The sequence below is a fragment of the Chiloscyllium plagiosum genome, chromosome 16 (genome assembly GCF_004010195.1).
Source record: "Chiloscyllium plagiosum isolate BGI_BamShark_2017 chromosome 16, ASM401019v2, whole genome shotgun sequence".
NCBI lineage: Eukaryota > Metazoa > Chordata > Chondrichthyes > Orectolobiformes > Hemiscylliidae > Chiloscyllium > Chiloscyllium plagiosum.
The window spans coordinates 60,521,804-60,538,664 of record NC_057725.1 but is presented as its reverse complement, the minus strand read 5'-3'; the positions used below and the strand labels follow the sequence as shown (position 1 = coordinate 60,538,664).

Sequence of the window (16,861 nt, the reverse complement as noted above, 5' to 3'; positions counted from 1 at the left end):
AAGGATCAAATTTGCTACTTTTCTGAGCTATGACCAATGCATTTTAAATAGTGCTGAACTGCAGGAATCACTTGATTGATCTGTGTCCATTTCAAGCTATAGAGCCAGATTTCATTCCAAGGTGAGATCATGTCAGTGTAATTTAAGATGGCTTCCTGGGCCCTTGGCTGTAAGTGTCATCTCCGGAAATCTCTGACAGATTTGCACAGAGTGCGCTGAGGAAGCAGATGTTGGCAAGTCCTACTGCCAAAGATTACTATCACAGCTGAAGCCCGGTAACAGAGGGCTAGTTTTGATTCAACAAGTTAAAAATCACATAACACCAGGTTATAGTCCAACAGGTTTGATTGGAAGCGCTAGCTTTCGGAGCGTCGCTCCTTCATCAGGTGGTTGTGGAGACATAATTGTAAGACACAGAATTTATAGCAAAAGTTTACAGTGTGATGTAACTGAAATTATACATTGAAAAATACCTTGATTGTTGAGTCTTTCATCTGTTCGAATACCATGATAGTTTCACTTCTTTCATATGTAAATAACAAAACTTTTTTAAAAAAAGTTACATTCTCAGGTTAACTATAACAATTAGTGTCAGCCCAGATAAGATGTTAAGATGTTGAAGGTGTTAGCCCCCTGTGTTCTCTGTCGGTGCCATAATGTTTAGACTGATTCTAATCTTAAAAAGTGAGTTAACAGAGTCTTACATGAATTCATGCAGTTTTTGATCAAAGTACAATGTAACTCTGCAAGTACAAATTCACCCCACAAACATATATGTGTATGTGTGCATGTGGGTTTTGTGTGTCTGTCTGTCTGTCTGGGGTGGGGGGTTGTGAATGTGAGAGAGAGTGTATACGTGTCAGTATGTGAGTGTAGAGTGTCTAAGTCTGTGAGGGGGTGCATGTGTGAGTGTGGGAATGTGTGTGTCTGTAGAAGTGTGTGTGTGTCTCTCTCTGGGGTAGGGGATTGTGAGTGTCTGTGTGAGAAAGTGTATATGTGTGTGTGTGTGTGTATAATGCAACGCTGGTCACCTGTAATGTGACATGGACCCAAAGTTGCAGTTGAGGCCCTCCCTATGGGTATGGAACTTAGCTATCAGTCTCTGCTCGGCTACTTTTCACTGCTGCCTGTCCCGACGTTTCAGCACTCTACACTAGCATCCCCCACAATGACAGCATCCCAACAATAGCCTCAGTACTCAACACCAGCAACTGCCAATCTCCAAGCTCTGTCCTACAACTCATCCACTTTGTCCTCCATCACAATGTCTTCACCTTTGACAACCAGTTCTTCATTCAGATACATAGAACAACCATGGGGACCAAATTTGCACACCGATATGCCAACAGCTTCATGCACAGGTTCGAACAAGACTTCTTCTCTACCCAGGACCTCAAACCAACATTATACACCAGGTACATTGACGACATTTTCTTCCTCTGGACTCATGGCGAGGAATCACTGATAAAATTACACAGTGATATCAATAAGTTTCATCCCACCGTCAAACTCACCATGGACTACTCTCTACTATCTGTCTCATTTTTGGACACATGCATCTCCATCAAGGATGGACACCTCAGCACCACACTCTACCACAAACCCACAGACAACTTCACAATGCTACACTTCTCCAGCTTCCACCCAAAACATACCAAAACAGCCATCCCCTATGGACAAGCCCTACGCGTACACCAGACCTGCTCAGATGAGGAGGAACATGACAGGCACCTGGAAGTACTCAGGGATGCCCTCATAAGAATGGGGTATGATGCTCAACTCATCGATCGCCAGTTCCGACGTGTCACAGTAAGGAACCGTAATGACCTCCTCAGGAGACAGAAACGTGCTGCAACCGACAGGGTACCCTTCGTTGTCCAGTGCTTCCCAGGAGCTGAAAAACATCGCCATGTTCTTCGTGACCTGCAACACATTATCAATGAGGATGAGGACCTCGCCAAGACCTTCCCCACACCTCCACTGCTCGTCTTTAAACAACCGCCAAACCTCAAACAGATCATCGTTCATAGCAAACTGCCCGGCTCTCAGGACAACCCCATACAACCCTGTCACGGTAGGCGCTGCAAGACGTGTCAGAGTGTGGACATGAATACCACCATTAAATGTGGGGACACCTCCCACGATGTACATGGCAGGTACTCATATGACTCCACCAACATTGTCTATCTTATTCGCTGCAGGCAAGGATGCTCGGAGGCATGGTACATTGGGGAAACCGAGCAGAGGCTACAACAACGGATGAATGGCACCGCACAACAATCAACAGACAGGAGTGTTCCCTCCCAGTTGGGGAACACTTCAGCGCTCCAGGACATTCGACCTCGGACCTTCGGGTGACCATCCTCCAAGGCACAAGTTCTATACCCATATGGAGGGCCTCAACTGGGACCTTGGATTCATGTCACACTACAGGTGACCACCATTGCACTATATATATACACACACACAGGCACTCCCATATACACACAGACACACTTATACACAGACACACACACATTCCTACAGACACACACTCCCACACTCACTCATGCACACCCTCACAGACTTAGACACTCTACACTCACATACACACACATATATACACTCTCTCTCACACACTCACAACCCCCCCACCTCAGACACCCAGACACACACACACAAACCTACATGCACACATATACATTGACATTTGTGGGGTGAATTTGTACTTGCAGAGATACATTGTACTTTGATCAAAAACTGCATGAATTCATGTAAGACTCTGTTAACTCAATTTTTAGATTAGAATCAGTCTAAACATTATGGCACAGACAAAGAACACAGGGGGCTAACACCTTCAACATATTATTTGGCTAACACCAATTGTTACATTTAATCTGAGAATGTAATTTTTAAAAAAAAGTTTTGTTATTTACATATGAAAGAAGTGAGACTATCATGGTATTCGAACAGATGAAAGACTCAACAAACAATCAAGGTATTTGTCAATGTATAATTTCAGTTACATCACACTGTAAACCTTTGCTATAAATTCTGTGTCTGACAATTATATCCTCCACAATCACCTGATGAAGGAGCGGCGCTCTGAAAGCTAGCGCTTCCAATTAAACCTGTTGGACTATAACCTGGTGTTGTGTGATTTTTAACTTTGTACACCCCAGTCCAACACCGGCATCTCCAAATCATTGATTCAAGAAAGAAGTAATCTGAAACAGGCTGAAGGCTCGCTATCCCACGTTCGTGAACACTCTCGCACATAAAGTCAACGTCTACTCCAATATTCTGCTGCTGCCAAGTAACAGTGGATGGAATATATTTGTTAAGCCAGGCAAGGTGGATCTGAATTTAATTGACTGTTAACCTCCAGGAAACAAAAACTCATTTCTTGCCGAATGTATCATCATGTCAATGGCACGTCAGATCAATCATATTTACTATTATCATGCTATGCAGAACTGTTAATTTCTGTTAGCTCATAATTAGAATGTGTTCAAACAGTTACGCTTTGGCAAACTGCTTCATGCTTTTGTTGCTTTCTAAATTAAGGAATCTAAATACTGCAAAGAGTTAAGGCTGTAATGCAAGACACCACCAAGTATAAGAGACAAAATGAGCTAAATTCTGCCGTCATGATGTGGTAATGTCAAGGTTGTAAATTGTTGGAAGATGGAAAGACAGATACAAGGAATTCCTGAGTTATGAGATCTGGGTGGAGGTGTAGGCGGTGGTGTAGGTGGCACTGTGAATAGAGTAAGAGAACAAGATCTCGCACAGCAAGTTTTCAGTTGAGCACGGAGTGCCCTCACGGAGGAAGCAGGACAATATATTTGAGTTCAAGAAGAACAAAATAAGAAAGTGTAAAGAGATGACTGGGCAGATCTGCTCTGAAAGCACTAGCTCTCACTATTCAATGCAGGATGAAGTAAACAAAACAGACAAACGCATACATGTCAGTTCCTCTTTGCCATTCTGTGAGAGACACGCGGCTCCCGGTTCCTCTTGCTGCTGGTCTGTTCAACCACTTGGCTGGCCACACTGTGATTCATGTTCCTTGGGACTTTTCATTTATTCAACATGCGTACAAATGTTGGTAACATGCAACTAACTGTTCTCAGGAAGTCCTTTTGGGCACCCTTAATTGTTTACAGAGATTATTATTGCTAAGACCTATAAATAGTTAAAGCATTTTATCATTCCACTGTTCTATAAATAACTAGAACATTCTATCACTGAGGGAAATAATTGACCAGTTTTTAATAAATAGTGAACATCATTGTGATCATGTGCCATGTATTACATTTCTTACATCTTAGTATGCTTACGCATCTGTTTAAATATTTAGCACACTGACTTCATTTAGCTACTTTTGATTTGCTTATAATGTTTAAACATTCAACTTTGCAAAGTAGTACTTTTGGATGCCCTGCAGTCTTTCAAAATCAGGAGATTGACATGTCTGAACAATAAAGAAAGAGCCAGATATATAAACAATTTACTCATTACAAGGATTCCTCTACTGGTATATAATTGATGTTTGCTGTCCTATGCTTTTAGCAGTTCTATTCTTTTGAATAGCATTGGTCAGACGGAGAATCACAAAGAGAGATAGATCGAGCTGGCACTTCCAAGCATTCATCGATTTGGGAATGGGCTGTTTGTTGCCTAAGCTCCTGGAGAGGTGACAACCAGCACTTTGAACACCAATCGTGCTTTTTCTCTCTTTCTCGGGGCATTACCTGTTTGCCAATGTGCTGCTCAATGGGAACCAACCATGCCTCATCCAACTGAAGATTCATGAGAGTTCCTGGGCTCTGAGTGCATGTTGCCACCCATATACACAATTACAGGAAAGTGAGCCCATGCAGGAACTTGGGGTGATTCTCTACCTCTTGAAGTCGAAACTCAACATCTTTAGTGCTGCCGTAGCTGTGATTAGCTAATACAGTACAAATTGGAGATCAGGCCTAGCCTATCCTGGACTGTAGGATTCGCGAACTTAGTGAATAAAATGTTGAAACACTGGGCAGCTTGTAGATGGATGAGGAGATTTTAGGACACAAGGACTTAATATTAAGCAAATGAAGGCAATGAATCCACATTCTCTCAATTGTTAGTGCCTATATGGAATGACAAGCTGGGGAATCCATTCAGCTGGTCCCACACAATTGTGATGTCTAGTGTATCACAATGCAGTATAAACAGTCCTCACCCCACTGGAGATTATATATTCTGCTGTGAGAGGTACAAAAAAACCGGCAACTGAGGCTAATGAAGGGTAAACAAATTCCGGAAAATTCTCCTTGGACCTCCCTCCCTGTCGACAATTCGAACTAGGAGAGGGGAACATGTAGGGACTGATTAATATGATCCATGCTGTGCATCAGCTGACTCTTTCTGTGCCCAGTGCCTCCCCATTGCCCTCCCCAGGTTAGGCCTCACCCCATGCCCATTAAAAGGACAGGTAAGCAACATATTTCCATGAGCCAATCTGATTGGGGGTGGGGGGGAGTGGTGACAGGGTAGTATTGTTTGGAAAACTTAAAATATTGGACAGAGAATTAAAGACATGCAAAAATAAACTACACAAACAAATATACCGTAACAGCTGTAACTTTTCTTTCAGAAAATAAATTTACATAAGGTTGCACCAGCCGTGTGACATTGGATACTATCTCTGCTGCAGTGAGCCACATTTGTGGAGCTCTATCATTGACACCTTGCCATTAATTGCGGTCATCACATCGTTAGGCGTAGCACATGAAATGCTCCCTTAAGCTGCATCTCATCATTCCTGCCTGGACACTTGCTGTGCTCCTGGTTTTAATGGGAATGGTAATCCGACAATGATGTCACCTCCTGTCTCAGCTGAGCCAACATGTGATATCCCTTGCGGAGCCACATGAAGCTGTGTCAATCCCCAGGGAAATTCTCACTGACTTGCAACTTGTGGTATTGTGCTGCACTACAGAGTTTCTTGAGGAAGACTGCATCAGCAACCACAACATGCCAAAGTATGTATTTGCATTCAGAAAATTATGCATATAGACAAATACACAGACATTGGCTTGTATAAATTCATATATGTATTCAAAAACCCCATCATTTATTCATATTTTACAATTTCCATTCACATATAATACCTGGCATTGACGTGCTGGAGTCTTGCCCACTTCAGAGAGGAAATTGGAGCCTTGGAACAGGACAGAGGAAGACATTGTGCCGGGACTGCTTCTTCAAAAAGAAAAGTCAATTGTTCATTCATTTTATTTTTGCAAACTGCTGACACACAAGCATATATTGAGTTACAGACTGCAGGAAGGCAGGGCTGGCGAATTCTCTCTCCATTGATGAGGACCACATTTCAGGGCAGAGAGGGGCAGGACCTCAACAAACAATGCTGTAGATCTTGTTTGGGGTCACTCCTCAAAACCTTGTTTCAAAAGGCAGCAGTGTCTCTCTCCGTCAGCCCTGCCTTGTCTTTTTATCATATACTCATAGGGTTTTACTCATCATTTTCTCCTCTTTGGGGTGTATTGCCACACATCATGATGCCCACTCCCTCCAGTACTTCTTGTCAATCAGTGACCCTTCTCTATCCATGAGCTTAGGGTAGTGCCAACAGCCCCTTTGAACTCAGCAAAGTTCCGACTTTGCCCCCACCTGACAATATGCCAGTACTTGTTGCAGTAAGGAACCCTGGCTAATGTTCATTCTGTTTCGCCATTTCATTGAAGCCTTGCCATTAATTGAAATCATCACATTGTTAAGATTTAGTACCACATCAGGCAGCAGTATGCTGATGTAATGGACCACATGACTGGCACAGTATTGACAGTGCAAATATAGGATTCATCCTGACAATTGAAGTCTTTCATCTGTTGGCTGATTTAATTGGCGAAATGAGTCTTTGAGCAAAATATGGGTCATGTGTACTCAATGACCTGCAGCGTGGTGACAACTGTTTAATTCTCCCGCCTGGACATAGGAGCCTTTTCTTTTAGCCAGGCATGCTTGGCACGGTGGCTCAGTGGTTAGCACTGACGCCTCACAGCGCCAGGGACCTGGGTTCGATTTCAGCCTCGGGTGACTGTCTGTGTGGTGTTTGCACATTCTCCCCGTGTCAGCGTGGGTTTCCTCTGGGTGCTCCGGTTTCTCCCACAGTCCAAAGATGTGCAGGTTAGGTCAATTGGCGATGCTAAATTGCCCATAGTGTTAGGTACAGTAGTCAGATGGGACTGGGTGGGCTACTCTTCAGAGGGTCAGTGTGAACTTGTTGGGTTGAAGGGCCTGTTTCCACACTGTAGGGAATCTAATCTAATTATTAAAATGCTGATTAGGATAATATAATTACAACCCTCCAGGACTGGCCTGCAGTCCCCTGGAATTGGAAAAACAAACTCCAGAACACTACTGAGCTTAATCCTGAAGAAAACATTGTCGGGACATGTAAATTTCCTTTGCCATTTTCTATGAACATTTATCTTTATCACAATAGAAATATTGACAATGAGGGATTAATCTGCTGTTTCTCTGACATTCAAGCATCTTGCAATTGGTTAATGAGTCGTTTGGCTTTGCAAATGGCATTGGATGGCAATGTGCCAGGAGGACAGAAGGGATGGCTGACTAATAATGAAGGAGTAAGTCACATGATGAAGTCTACAAGAATACATTTAGTCACAGCTGGCAATCCTATAGGATAGGTGAAAGTGAGGACTGCAGATGCTGGAGATCAGAGTCAAGATCCGAGGAGCAGGAAGATCGACGTTTTGGGCAGGAGCCCTTCATCAGGAATCCTATTAGATAACCAAAACAGAGGCTATCAATTTGACTTATCTGATAGAGCCTGTTATTAAAGTATCATAGAGTGCCTGCTTTAGCATTTAATACCCAATCCAGAGTAGGGTCATTGGCACCAAAGTGCCAGGCACAGAGTTCATGTGCATCCGGTCTGTGCCAGAATTTCTGTAATTAGATGCATGACTGGGAAGAAATAAAGCAGGATGGTAACTGTTAGATTATTTTTGGCTCATGAAATTGAAAAGAAATTTGCCTGTCTGAGCAAATGCATCAATTCCCTGTCCCCACCCTTTTTTTCAATGTACATTCCTGGGATTAGGGCGTCACTGGCTAGGCCAGCATTTATTGCCCATCACTAATTGCCCAGAGGGCAGTTAAGTGTCAACCACATTTGCTGTGGGTCAGGAGTCACAAATATGCCAGACCAGGTAAGGATGGCAGATTAGTGAATGGGCTTTTCCAGGAATTGACAATGGTTTCATAGTCATCATTAGATACTTAATTATAGATTTCCATTTACTAAATTCAAACTTCACCGTCAGCCATGGTGAAATTTGAACCCAGGTCCCCAGAACATTATCTGGATTTCTGAATTAATAGTCCGGCAATAATACTATTAGGCCCAGCCTCCTCTTCATATACACCTTCACACATCTTCAACCATCATTCACACCCAACTGGTTTGCACATGTGTACAACTGTTCCCAGAGGCACCATCCTGTCCTGTTTCACATTGAAAGTGATCAGGACAGAGACTGACTTTGCGTGATAGTGTAAAAGAGGTTGTTAATGTTGAGAGAGATGTAAAATTGGTTGAGAGAGATGTTTTTTCATTAATATACTGAGCCAGAGAGTTGCCATTTATTGGGGAATGAAGTTTAAAGTAGTGTTACCAAACCTCGGAAATTTCCTGTACAGTAGCCGGTTGTACACCAGGCTGCACTGCCCCCATGCTGGAGTGCTTAAATGTGTTGAGGGGAAACTCATATGGATTGACAAAGTGAGTGAGAGGATGCCTTTGGAATTTTGAGTACATCCAAAACTCTGCTATCTCAATCCTAACTTGCACTAAATCTCCCTCACTCATCCTCCATGTGTTGATAACCTACATTGGCTCCTGGTCAGGCAATGCCTCAACATTAAAATTGTAACCCTGTTTGCAAAGCCCTCCATGACCTCTGTCTCTAGCTCTGCAACACAGAGATACTATTTTGTACCTAAGTATTTTGTACCTAGGCACCTTAGTACCTAAGATGGTGCCATGTGTGGCAACATTATACACCTTTCACAGTACTCCTGTCCTTCTGTGCTTGAGGACACATGACAATGAAATCTAAATCTAACCTGTATTTGTTCAAATCTGGCCACTTGCCAATCCCTCCTTCCAATTTCTCCACTCTTTCTGGCCGTGCCTTCAACTTTCTCAGCAATGATGTCACTTCCTGTTTCTGAACGCTAGAGTTCCTTCCCTAAATCTTTTTAATGTGTCTACCACTTTGCTCTTTTGAAACATTCCTTATCTTTTTGACCAAGCTCAACAATCCAAATTTTTCCTTCTACAGCTTGGTGTCTAAATTTTGTTAGATAATTATTCCCATGAAGTGACTTTGGAATATTGCTTTGCATTAATAAGGTGCTATAAAAATGCCAGCTGTTGCTGTGCGGAAGAGGTTTTCAGTAAGTGGTCTCCTTGTGTTGTCTTGAGATCCTTGCAACTGCAGTTTCTTCTTAGAAACATTTCACCAGATTTATTGTTACCTGATTTTACAAGGTCTGCTTTCAATCATGTGTGTCCAACGGGAGGAATGCTATCAAAAGAAATTAGGAACAAAGGAATAGGAGTTGACAATTCAGCCCCTCAAGCTTGTTCAACCATTCAATTAGATAAAGACAGAGCACCGCTGTTCAGCCATTCTCAATGAATGCAGGAAATGGATCCGAGGAACAGATTGGCCTACTCCTGTTCCTGTTTCCCCAGAAAAGAGTTGAAGAGAGTTTGTAAAGGCAAAGGTGCCGAAGAGTCCAGGTTTAAGAGACCTTTTGGATTGTTTTATAAACAGTTTAACGATGAAAGGGGAGTGGCCAGTTCTCCCAGTTCAGGCTGTCTAATTTGTTTTTAGCTGTAGTGGTCAGAAGAATTCCAATGACTTTCTCTGAGCTCTCTCTCTGGATGTTGTTCCCTCATTAGGGGTGTGTTTATGGGATGTTACCATATTGGAACAGTTAATTAGTAATAGCTACTGCATCGGGTTGGTTAAGTTTTCTAAATTCATTTTCTTTCTTTTGTAGTGTTTAAACTGTGTGTTTTGCTTAAAGTCGGGTGGTTTGACCAGCTGCATCACACCTGACTTAACCACTTGATTTAACCTTTAAAATAAGAAAACGTTAGGATCTAGGTTACCTTCTTGAAATATTTTGAGGGGTGTTTGGTCTGGTCCATAACACCTCAGAGCCAGCTCTCAGAGTGAACAGAATCTCTGACATTCCAGTTTATATCTGTTAGCCAGGGAACTCAGATTCTATGAGGTCCACTTGGCTGACCTCGTTAGAATCACTACAGTCCTTTGGTTTTTGGGACTAGTGTAGAGGTTACTAGTGTTCTCTTTTGAAGTCATTTGTTTATGACAGGCAGTAATAAAATATAATTGACATGATTTTTGAATCCCAGTGATCAAACTTTCTGACCCACACAGCTCGCTTCCAGTCAGCAATTGAAGGGATGTCAGTGCGATCAAACGAAGCATATAGCACACTGAAGAGTATTAGATTGATGGGCATGTGAGGTGTATTTGAAAGTGTCATGGTGAGACACTGAGGAATATGTAGAGTATTGAAGAGTGATAATGTGAGGGATTTGTGATGTATTGGAGCATATTGGAATGAAGTAAACAATGAAGTGGGCAATAACAGACCCCAGAGGATATAGATGGACTAGCAAAATAGGCAGCTGGAAATGTGTTGCTGGAAAGGCGCAGCAGGTCAGGCAGCATCCAGGGAACAGGAGAATCGACATTTCGGGCATAAGCCCTTCTTCAGGGCTTCTGAAGAAGGGCTTATGCCCGAAACGTCGATTCTCCTGTTCCCTGGATGCTGCCTGACCTGCTGCGCCTTTCCAGCAACACATTTCCAGCTCTGATCTCCAGCATCTGCAGACCTCACTTTCTCCTCTTAGCAAAATAGGCAGGCATGCGGAATGGATGAAATTTAAGCTAGTGAAGTGGAAAGCAATTCATTTTGGTAGAAGGATTGAAGACTGACAATATAAACAAAATGGCATAATTTTACAGGGGTTGGAGCCCCAAAGATAGGTTTCTGCAGGCTGAGAAGCCTGTTAACTCGATATTAGAGATCCTCAGTTGTATAAATAGCGACCTTGAGAGGAATTTTACACCACTAACTGCCCGACTCCTCGGAAGCAAATATGGGAGGGGTGCCATGCCTATTACTTGTCAGTCTCTGCAGGGATTTTACCAATTGGTTAGGCTGAGTATTCGGCAACTCACCCACCTTGGACCATTTCAAGCCTTTAAGTAGCTAATTAATAACCACTAAACCCCAACTTCTATCAATGGTATTTTACCAGCAAGAAGATGTGCCTATACCTCATTGTTAGGCTGCCAGGTAACCCCTGATACCCTTGCTGTGGATTTGGGGAGGGAGGGGATGACTGCTGTTTTGGGAATCTAAGGCCCCACTCTTTCCGTGCCCCCCCCCCCCGCTTTAATGTACTCTTCATGGTGTGCCAGCTGTAGCCGAGGGGTGCTGCTGAGACAGAAAGCTGTTAGTCATCTGATTAGGCAACCGCTCTTGGAAGCAGGAGGGCCTGGGGGCAAAAGGCATGACCTCAGGAAGTTAACTCTTTGACAACCGTAAAATCTGACAGTGGCTTCATGGGCCTCGTGGAAGGAGGGCCTATCCCTGACTTTTTAGCAAATAGAGGGGTCACTGCCTCTGCAAATATTTCCAGCCCTTGAGTTCAAAAGCAAACAACTTCTGTAAAACGCTAATTACACCGCACCGAGAACATTGCAGCCACTTTTGTGCATCCCTCTTCAGGAAGGATATCTAGGTGTTAGGGAGGGTGCAAAGTAGGGTTAATAGAACGGTATCAACACTGAGAGACTGAAGTTAAATGGACAGACTAGAGAAACAGTTGTCAAGCTGATTAGAGCCGAGAAGGTTGTGGAGATAGGGGCGTTGACTGAAGTGTTCAAAATTGTGAAAGATCGATTAAATAAGTGCCACAAGCCCAGTGGAAAGAGGCAAGGATTTAAAGTAATTGACAAAAGATTCAGAGCTGAGATCATTAATAAAAATGACAACAAATTGTTATATTTTGCCTGAAAGAGTGATGGAAGCAGATTGAGTAATTATTTCAAAATTAATTGAAGTGGAAAACATTTATAAGTGAAAAGGTTATAGTGAAGGCTGACTAGATTGGTTCCTGATTTATCCTATGATGGGAGGATGCGTAAGTTGGGTCGAAATTCTCTGGAGTTTAGAAGATTGAGAGGTGATCTCACCAAAGCGTACAAGATTCTGAAGGGGCTTCTCACGGTGGACACTGAGAGGTTGTTTCTCCTGGTTGGGAATTATAGAAAACGGGGGCACAGTCTCAGGATGAGAGGACAATAATTTAGGACTGAGATGGGGAGAAACTTCTTCAATCAGGAATTATGAATCTTTGGATTCTGGATCCCAGAGGCTTACGGATACTACACTGTTAAGTATATATAAGACCTATTAGGCCTTTTGAGTCGGCTGTTCTAATAATCCTCAACTCCTGCTCTATCCCCATCACCCTTGCTTCCCTCAATGATTAGAAAGCTCTCTACATTTGCCTTGAATATACTTGACCACCCAACCTCAGCAGCCCCCTGTGGTAAAGAATTCCACAGATTCACTGCCCACTGACAGAAGAAATTCCTCCTTATCTCTGTCTTAAATGAGTGAGCCTTTGCTCTGAGATTATACACTCCCATATTGGAAGACAACCTCTTTGCATTTACCCTGTCAAACCCGCTAAGAATCATATATGCTTCAATAAGACCTCATCTCATTCTTCTAAACTCCACTGTGTACAAGCCAAACCTACACAATCTCTCCTCATAAAAAAAATCCCTATCTACCAGGGATTAACTTCGTTAAATCTCTCTGGACTGCCTCCAGTGCTAGTACATCTTTCCAAAGATAGGTGGATCAAAACTTAAACTTGTCTATGTTGCTCCTTAAGTAATCCTCAGTTGCCTTCCCACCTATTTTTGGGTCATCTGCAAACTTGGTGATAGTACATTCATTTCTGTCAACCATGTTATTAATATACTTCAAGCAATTGTGGCCCCAGAATTACTCCATATTGAACATCTGACAAAGATGGATGTTTGGTCCCTCAGGGATTTGCGGATATAGGGAATGGGCAGGGAAATGAGATAGAAGGTCAGACATGATTGTATTGAACGGTGGAGCAGGTTCAAAGGGCTGTATGACCTTCTCCTACTGCTACATCCTATAATTGTTCTTTTTTAATACTGCACACCTCACTGTAATTCTCTCCAATGTACTGCACAAGCATCCCTCACTGTAACACTCTCCAGTACAATATAAATCTTAGAATGATATAGCACTGAAGGAGGTGGATTGGCCTATCTGCTTGTGATGGCTCTTTGCTGGGAATAAGATGAGATGTATCCTCCAGCAGTGAACAACAGGCTCATTGCATTCCTAACCCTTGCACCAACAGTGTCCCTTCAACTAGCCTTCAGTGCATCAAAGGCTCAATAGGTTACACAACAAAGACTCGATCACTGAGATGTCAATGAAAGGTGTCACTTGACTAAATATCTGTGAATTTATGTCAAAAGCAAACTCAAAAACCTGCTCAGGTTGCACCATCTGGCTATCACATTGGTATGTGAGTGGACAGCTTGACAAATGGAAACTAATGAAGTGGGACATTTCCCTTGCACACCTTCTATTTAAATGTATCCCTTTAATTTATCTTGGTGTGCTGGCGAGTGAGCTGAAACTAAACCTCCAGTGAGGAAGTTCTTGCTAGGAATGATGTGATTTTCCAGACTACTCCTCAGTTTCCCCACCGCCCACTTTAGTCAGGCAATAAATCCTAGCTCTTGGAAAATCTCCGACACTGTTTGAACAAAGCGCAGTCTGCTGTGTCGCCTCCTGCTGTGTCCCACCCTAACACTCTCCTTTTCCAACTTTACAGATTGATGTGGAGGGAAAGCAGGAAGTGGTGCTTTATGACCAGTGCACGCGAGACCCGGGCAAGCTGACGTCGGACAGCTTCACTTCTGTACTCCTTGACAAACTGGAGAGCTGTTTCCACTACGTCTCTCTCCTGTCAGGTACAGTTTCTAGCCACTTTCCACCCTGGCTTTGAATGGCCTCGACATGACTTGAAAAAGAAAAGTTACAAGTTACATTCAAAGAAAACTTGCAGAGTGATCAATGTTGTATGAGACATGCTTAGAAGTCCATGTTGGATTGAATCTTTTAATTATTCCAATTCATTTGTTTTTAAGGAGGTATTGTGGACATTCGGGGCTCAGTCTTTGTTTGTTTGTGAAAGATGTTAGCTAGGGTTACCTGTCACCTGGGTGAATTGATCCAGGGAGTAACAGATCTGTTGGTGACTAAAAAGGTCCTAAATTGAATCCCAAGTCTGTGTTGTTGTTCTCAGGTGGGAAGGAGGTTCTACATCTTGCCCTGGTGAATCAGAGGAAGATTAACTGGGCAACATGTCCAGCCAGTAACCTACTGCTAGAGGTCTTTGTGCATGGCTATCAGTTGAGGAGAAGGCTTTGTCTTTGGCTACTGTAGAATCCCCCACTATCAACATCCTAGGGATTATCATTGACCAGAAACTGAATACGGTGACTATACCAGCAGGTCGGAGGCAAGGAATTCTGCAGTGAGCAGCTCACCTCCTGACTCCCCAAAGCCTGTCCACCATCTGTAAGGAACAAGTCAGGAGTGTGATGGAATACTCCCCACTCGCCTGAATAAGTGCAGCTCCAACAGCATTCGAGAAGCTTGACATCATTCACAGCAAAGCAGTAGCCCACTTGATTGGCATCACATTCCACAAACATTCACTTCTTCCTAACACCCACGAGGGGCACAATAGACTTTCACCCTGGCTGCACCTTCCAACCTCATGACCTTTACCATCTAGAAGGACAAAGGTAGCAAATGCATGGAAAATTACCAAGTTCCCCTCCAAGTAACACATACCATCTAGAGCTAGAAAAGTATCTCCGTTCCTCAGTGTCACTGGTTCAAAATCCTGGAACTCTCTCCCTGACAGCATTGTGGTCTACCTGCAACACATTGACTGCTCACCACCACTTGTCAAGGACATCAAGGAATGAGCAATAAATATGGGCCTAGTCAGCGACCACCCACATGCTATGAGTGAATGAAACAAAATATCCTGCCCAATGTATGACTTACACATGAAAACAGCCACTTGGCTGAAAAGGAGAAAAACAGTTTCAAGGGAGAAGGAAGGAGGAGTGGAGGGCAGAAAAATGCTGTATTTCTTTTAGAAAGGAATTTACTCATTTAAAAATTTCTCCTTGGTTTGGGGAAGTGTAACATGACACATGTTAAAGTCAGATATGGTAGAGGAACAATTAAGTTATTGAACTTGTATGCTGCTGATGCAGTAAATCTAGAGAATTTAATTCAAATCCCACTTTGATGCCTTGCGGCTTTTAGTTCTGTTTTTGTTAGGCCACAGAAGAAAACTCACAGAAAAGAAAAGGGCAAGTTTTCATTGACCAACCCCCACGATGTTGTCATTGAGTTGATTCAATATTTTTCCTGTAGAAAGATGATGAAATGGTATAGGAGCAATGTCACAAAGACCTGGTAACCATAGGAAAGCTGTCAGCTGCAATTTGCCTGACCTAAGAAGTGGTCTCCTGCAGTAAAGTATCACCAATGTATTCACTTCCTAAAGCAACAAGGAATGTTAAATCTTGACTCCATCAAAATATTGTCCCTCACCTCCTCTAAACTGAGCTTTATGTTGGCCTTAGATGAAGTGATATTTACCTCAGGAGACCAGAAGTCACAATCTTTTCACGGCAATCGCAGGTTTTAATTTGATGTCCCGATGTCCTGACAATCTTCTTAAAGTAGTTCAAATGATCTGTTTTTCACCTTTTCCTTTCTTGTCCCCTATGAACTGGGCCAGTCCCGTTTTCTTGTAAACCACTCCTCATGTCAGATTGCATTGCATGCATTGGACCTGCATCCCTTCCTGCACATCTCTATTGACATCTCCAAGAAAGTTGGCACTATCTCATTGGCTCTGACAGGCCCACTGCTGCTGATGCCCACCAAACAATCTGTGGAATAAAGTTGTCAAATCTGTTTGGACGTATTGTGGGAGACATTATCATATGCCCTCTCATCTTCAAGTGCCCTTCTTCCAGGATGGTCAACTAGCATGTCACCGAGATTCTCCCCTTTCCAGTGTGCCCCAGGTTTGACTCTTGAACAGCATGTCAACCCTATACCTGCTCCAATGATAGAATCACATCCTGAGTTCAGACGGTGGCCAAACCAGAATTTCATACACTTAGGGACCAGAGCTTAACCTTGTGTGACTAATTGCACAAAAAGAAAAGGATTGTCCTAAGCTGTTGATTAGTTTAGTGGCTTTCATGGAAAACACTAATTGCCGGCTTATAAAAGCAAGGACCGGTTTGAAATTGGTTGTAATGACAGGGTATGATGTTCCCCTTTTTATCTAAGGTGCGTGTGTGTATCTTTCTGTTGATAGCACATAGTGCCTGGTGTATTGGTCATATGATTACATTACATCATTGGGATGAGGATAATAGAATGTGTCAGTTGATGTAGTTAGAGCCAAGATGATGGTCTGACCCATCAGTAGAGCAATTGGGAACGCGGTTAGGCATTTCTGCCCCGGAACCTTAAATCATGACAATAGGAGCACAGCATTCTTCCAGCATATTCAAATCAATCATATTTGTATTTTAACTCAATTCCATTAGCCTTCTCACCCTTGCTT

At 42.9% G+C, this 16,861-nt stretch overlaps 1 protein-coding gene across 1 annotated transcript in view; it reads left to right on the top strand.

The window, feature by feature from the left end:
* LOC122557954 (dual specificity protein phosphatase 8-like) overlaps positions 1-16,861 on the top strand; it is a 222,225-nt gene that overhangs the window by 97,115 nt on the left and 108,249 nt on the right. The window contains exon 3 of the mRNA XM_043706218.1: positions 14,024-14,162. Within this exon, the coding sequence (XP_043562153.1) occupies positions 14,024-14,162 (139 nt within the window). The remainder of the gene's footprint in view (positions 1-14,023; positions 14,163-16,861) is intronic.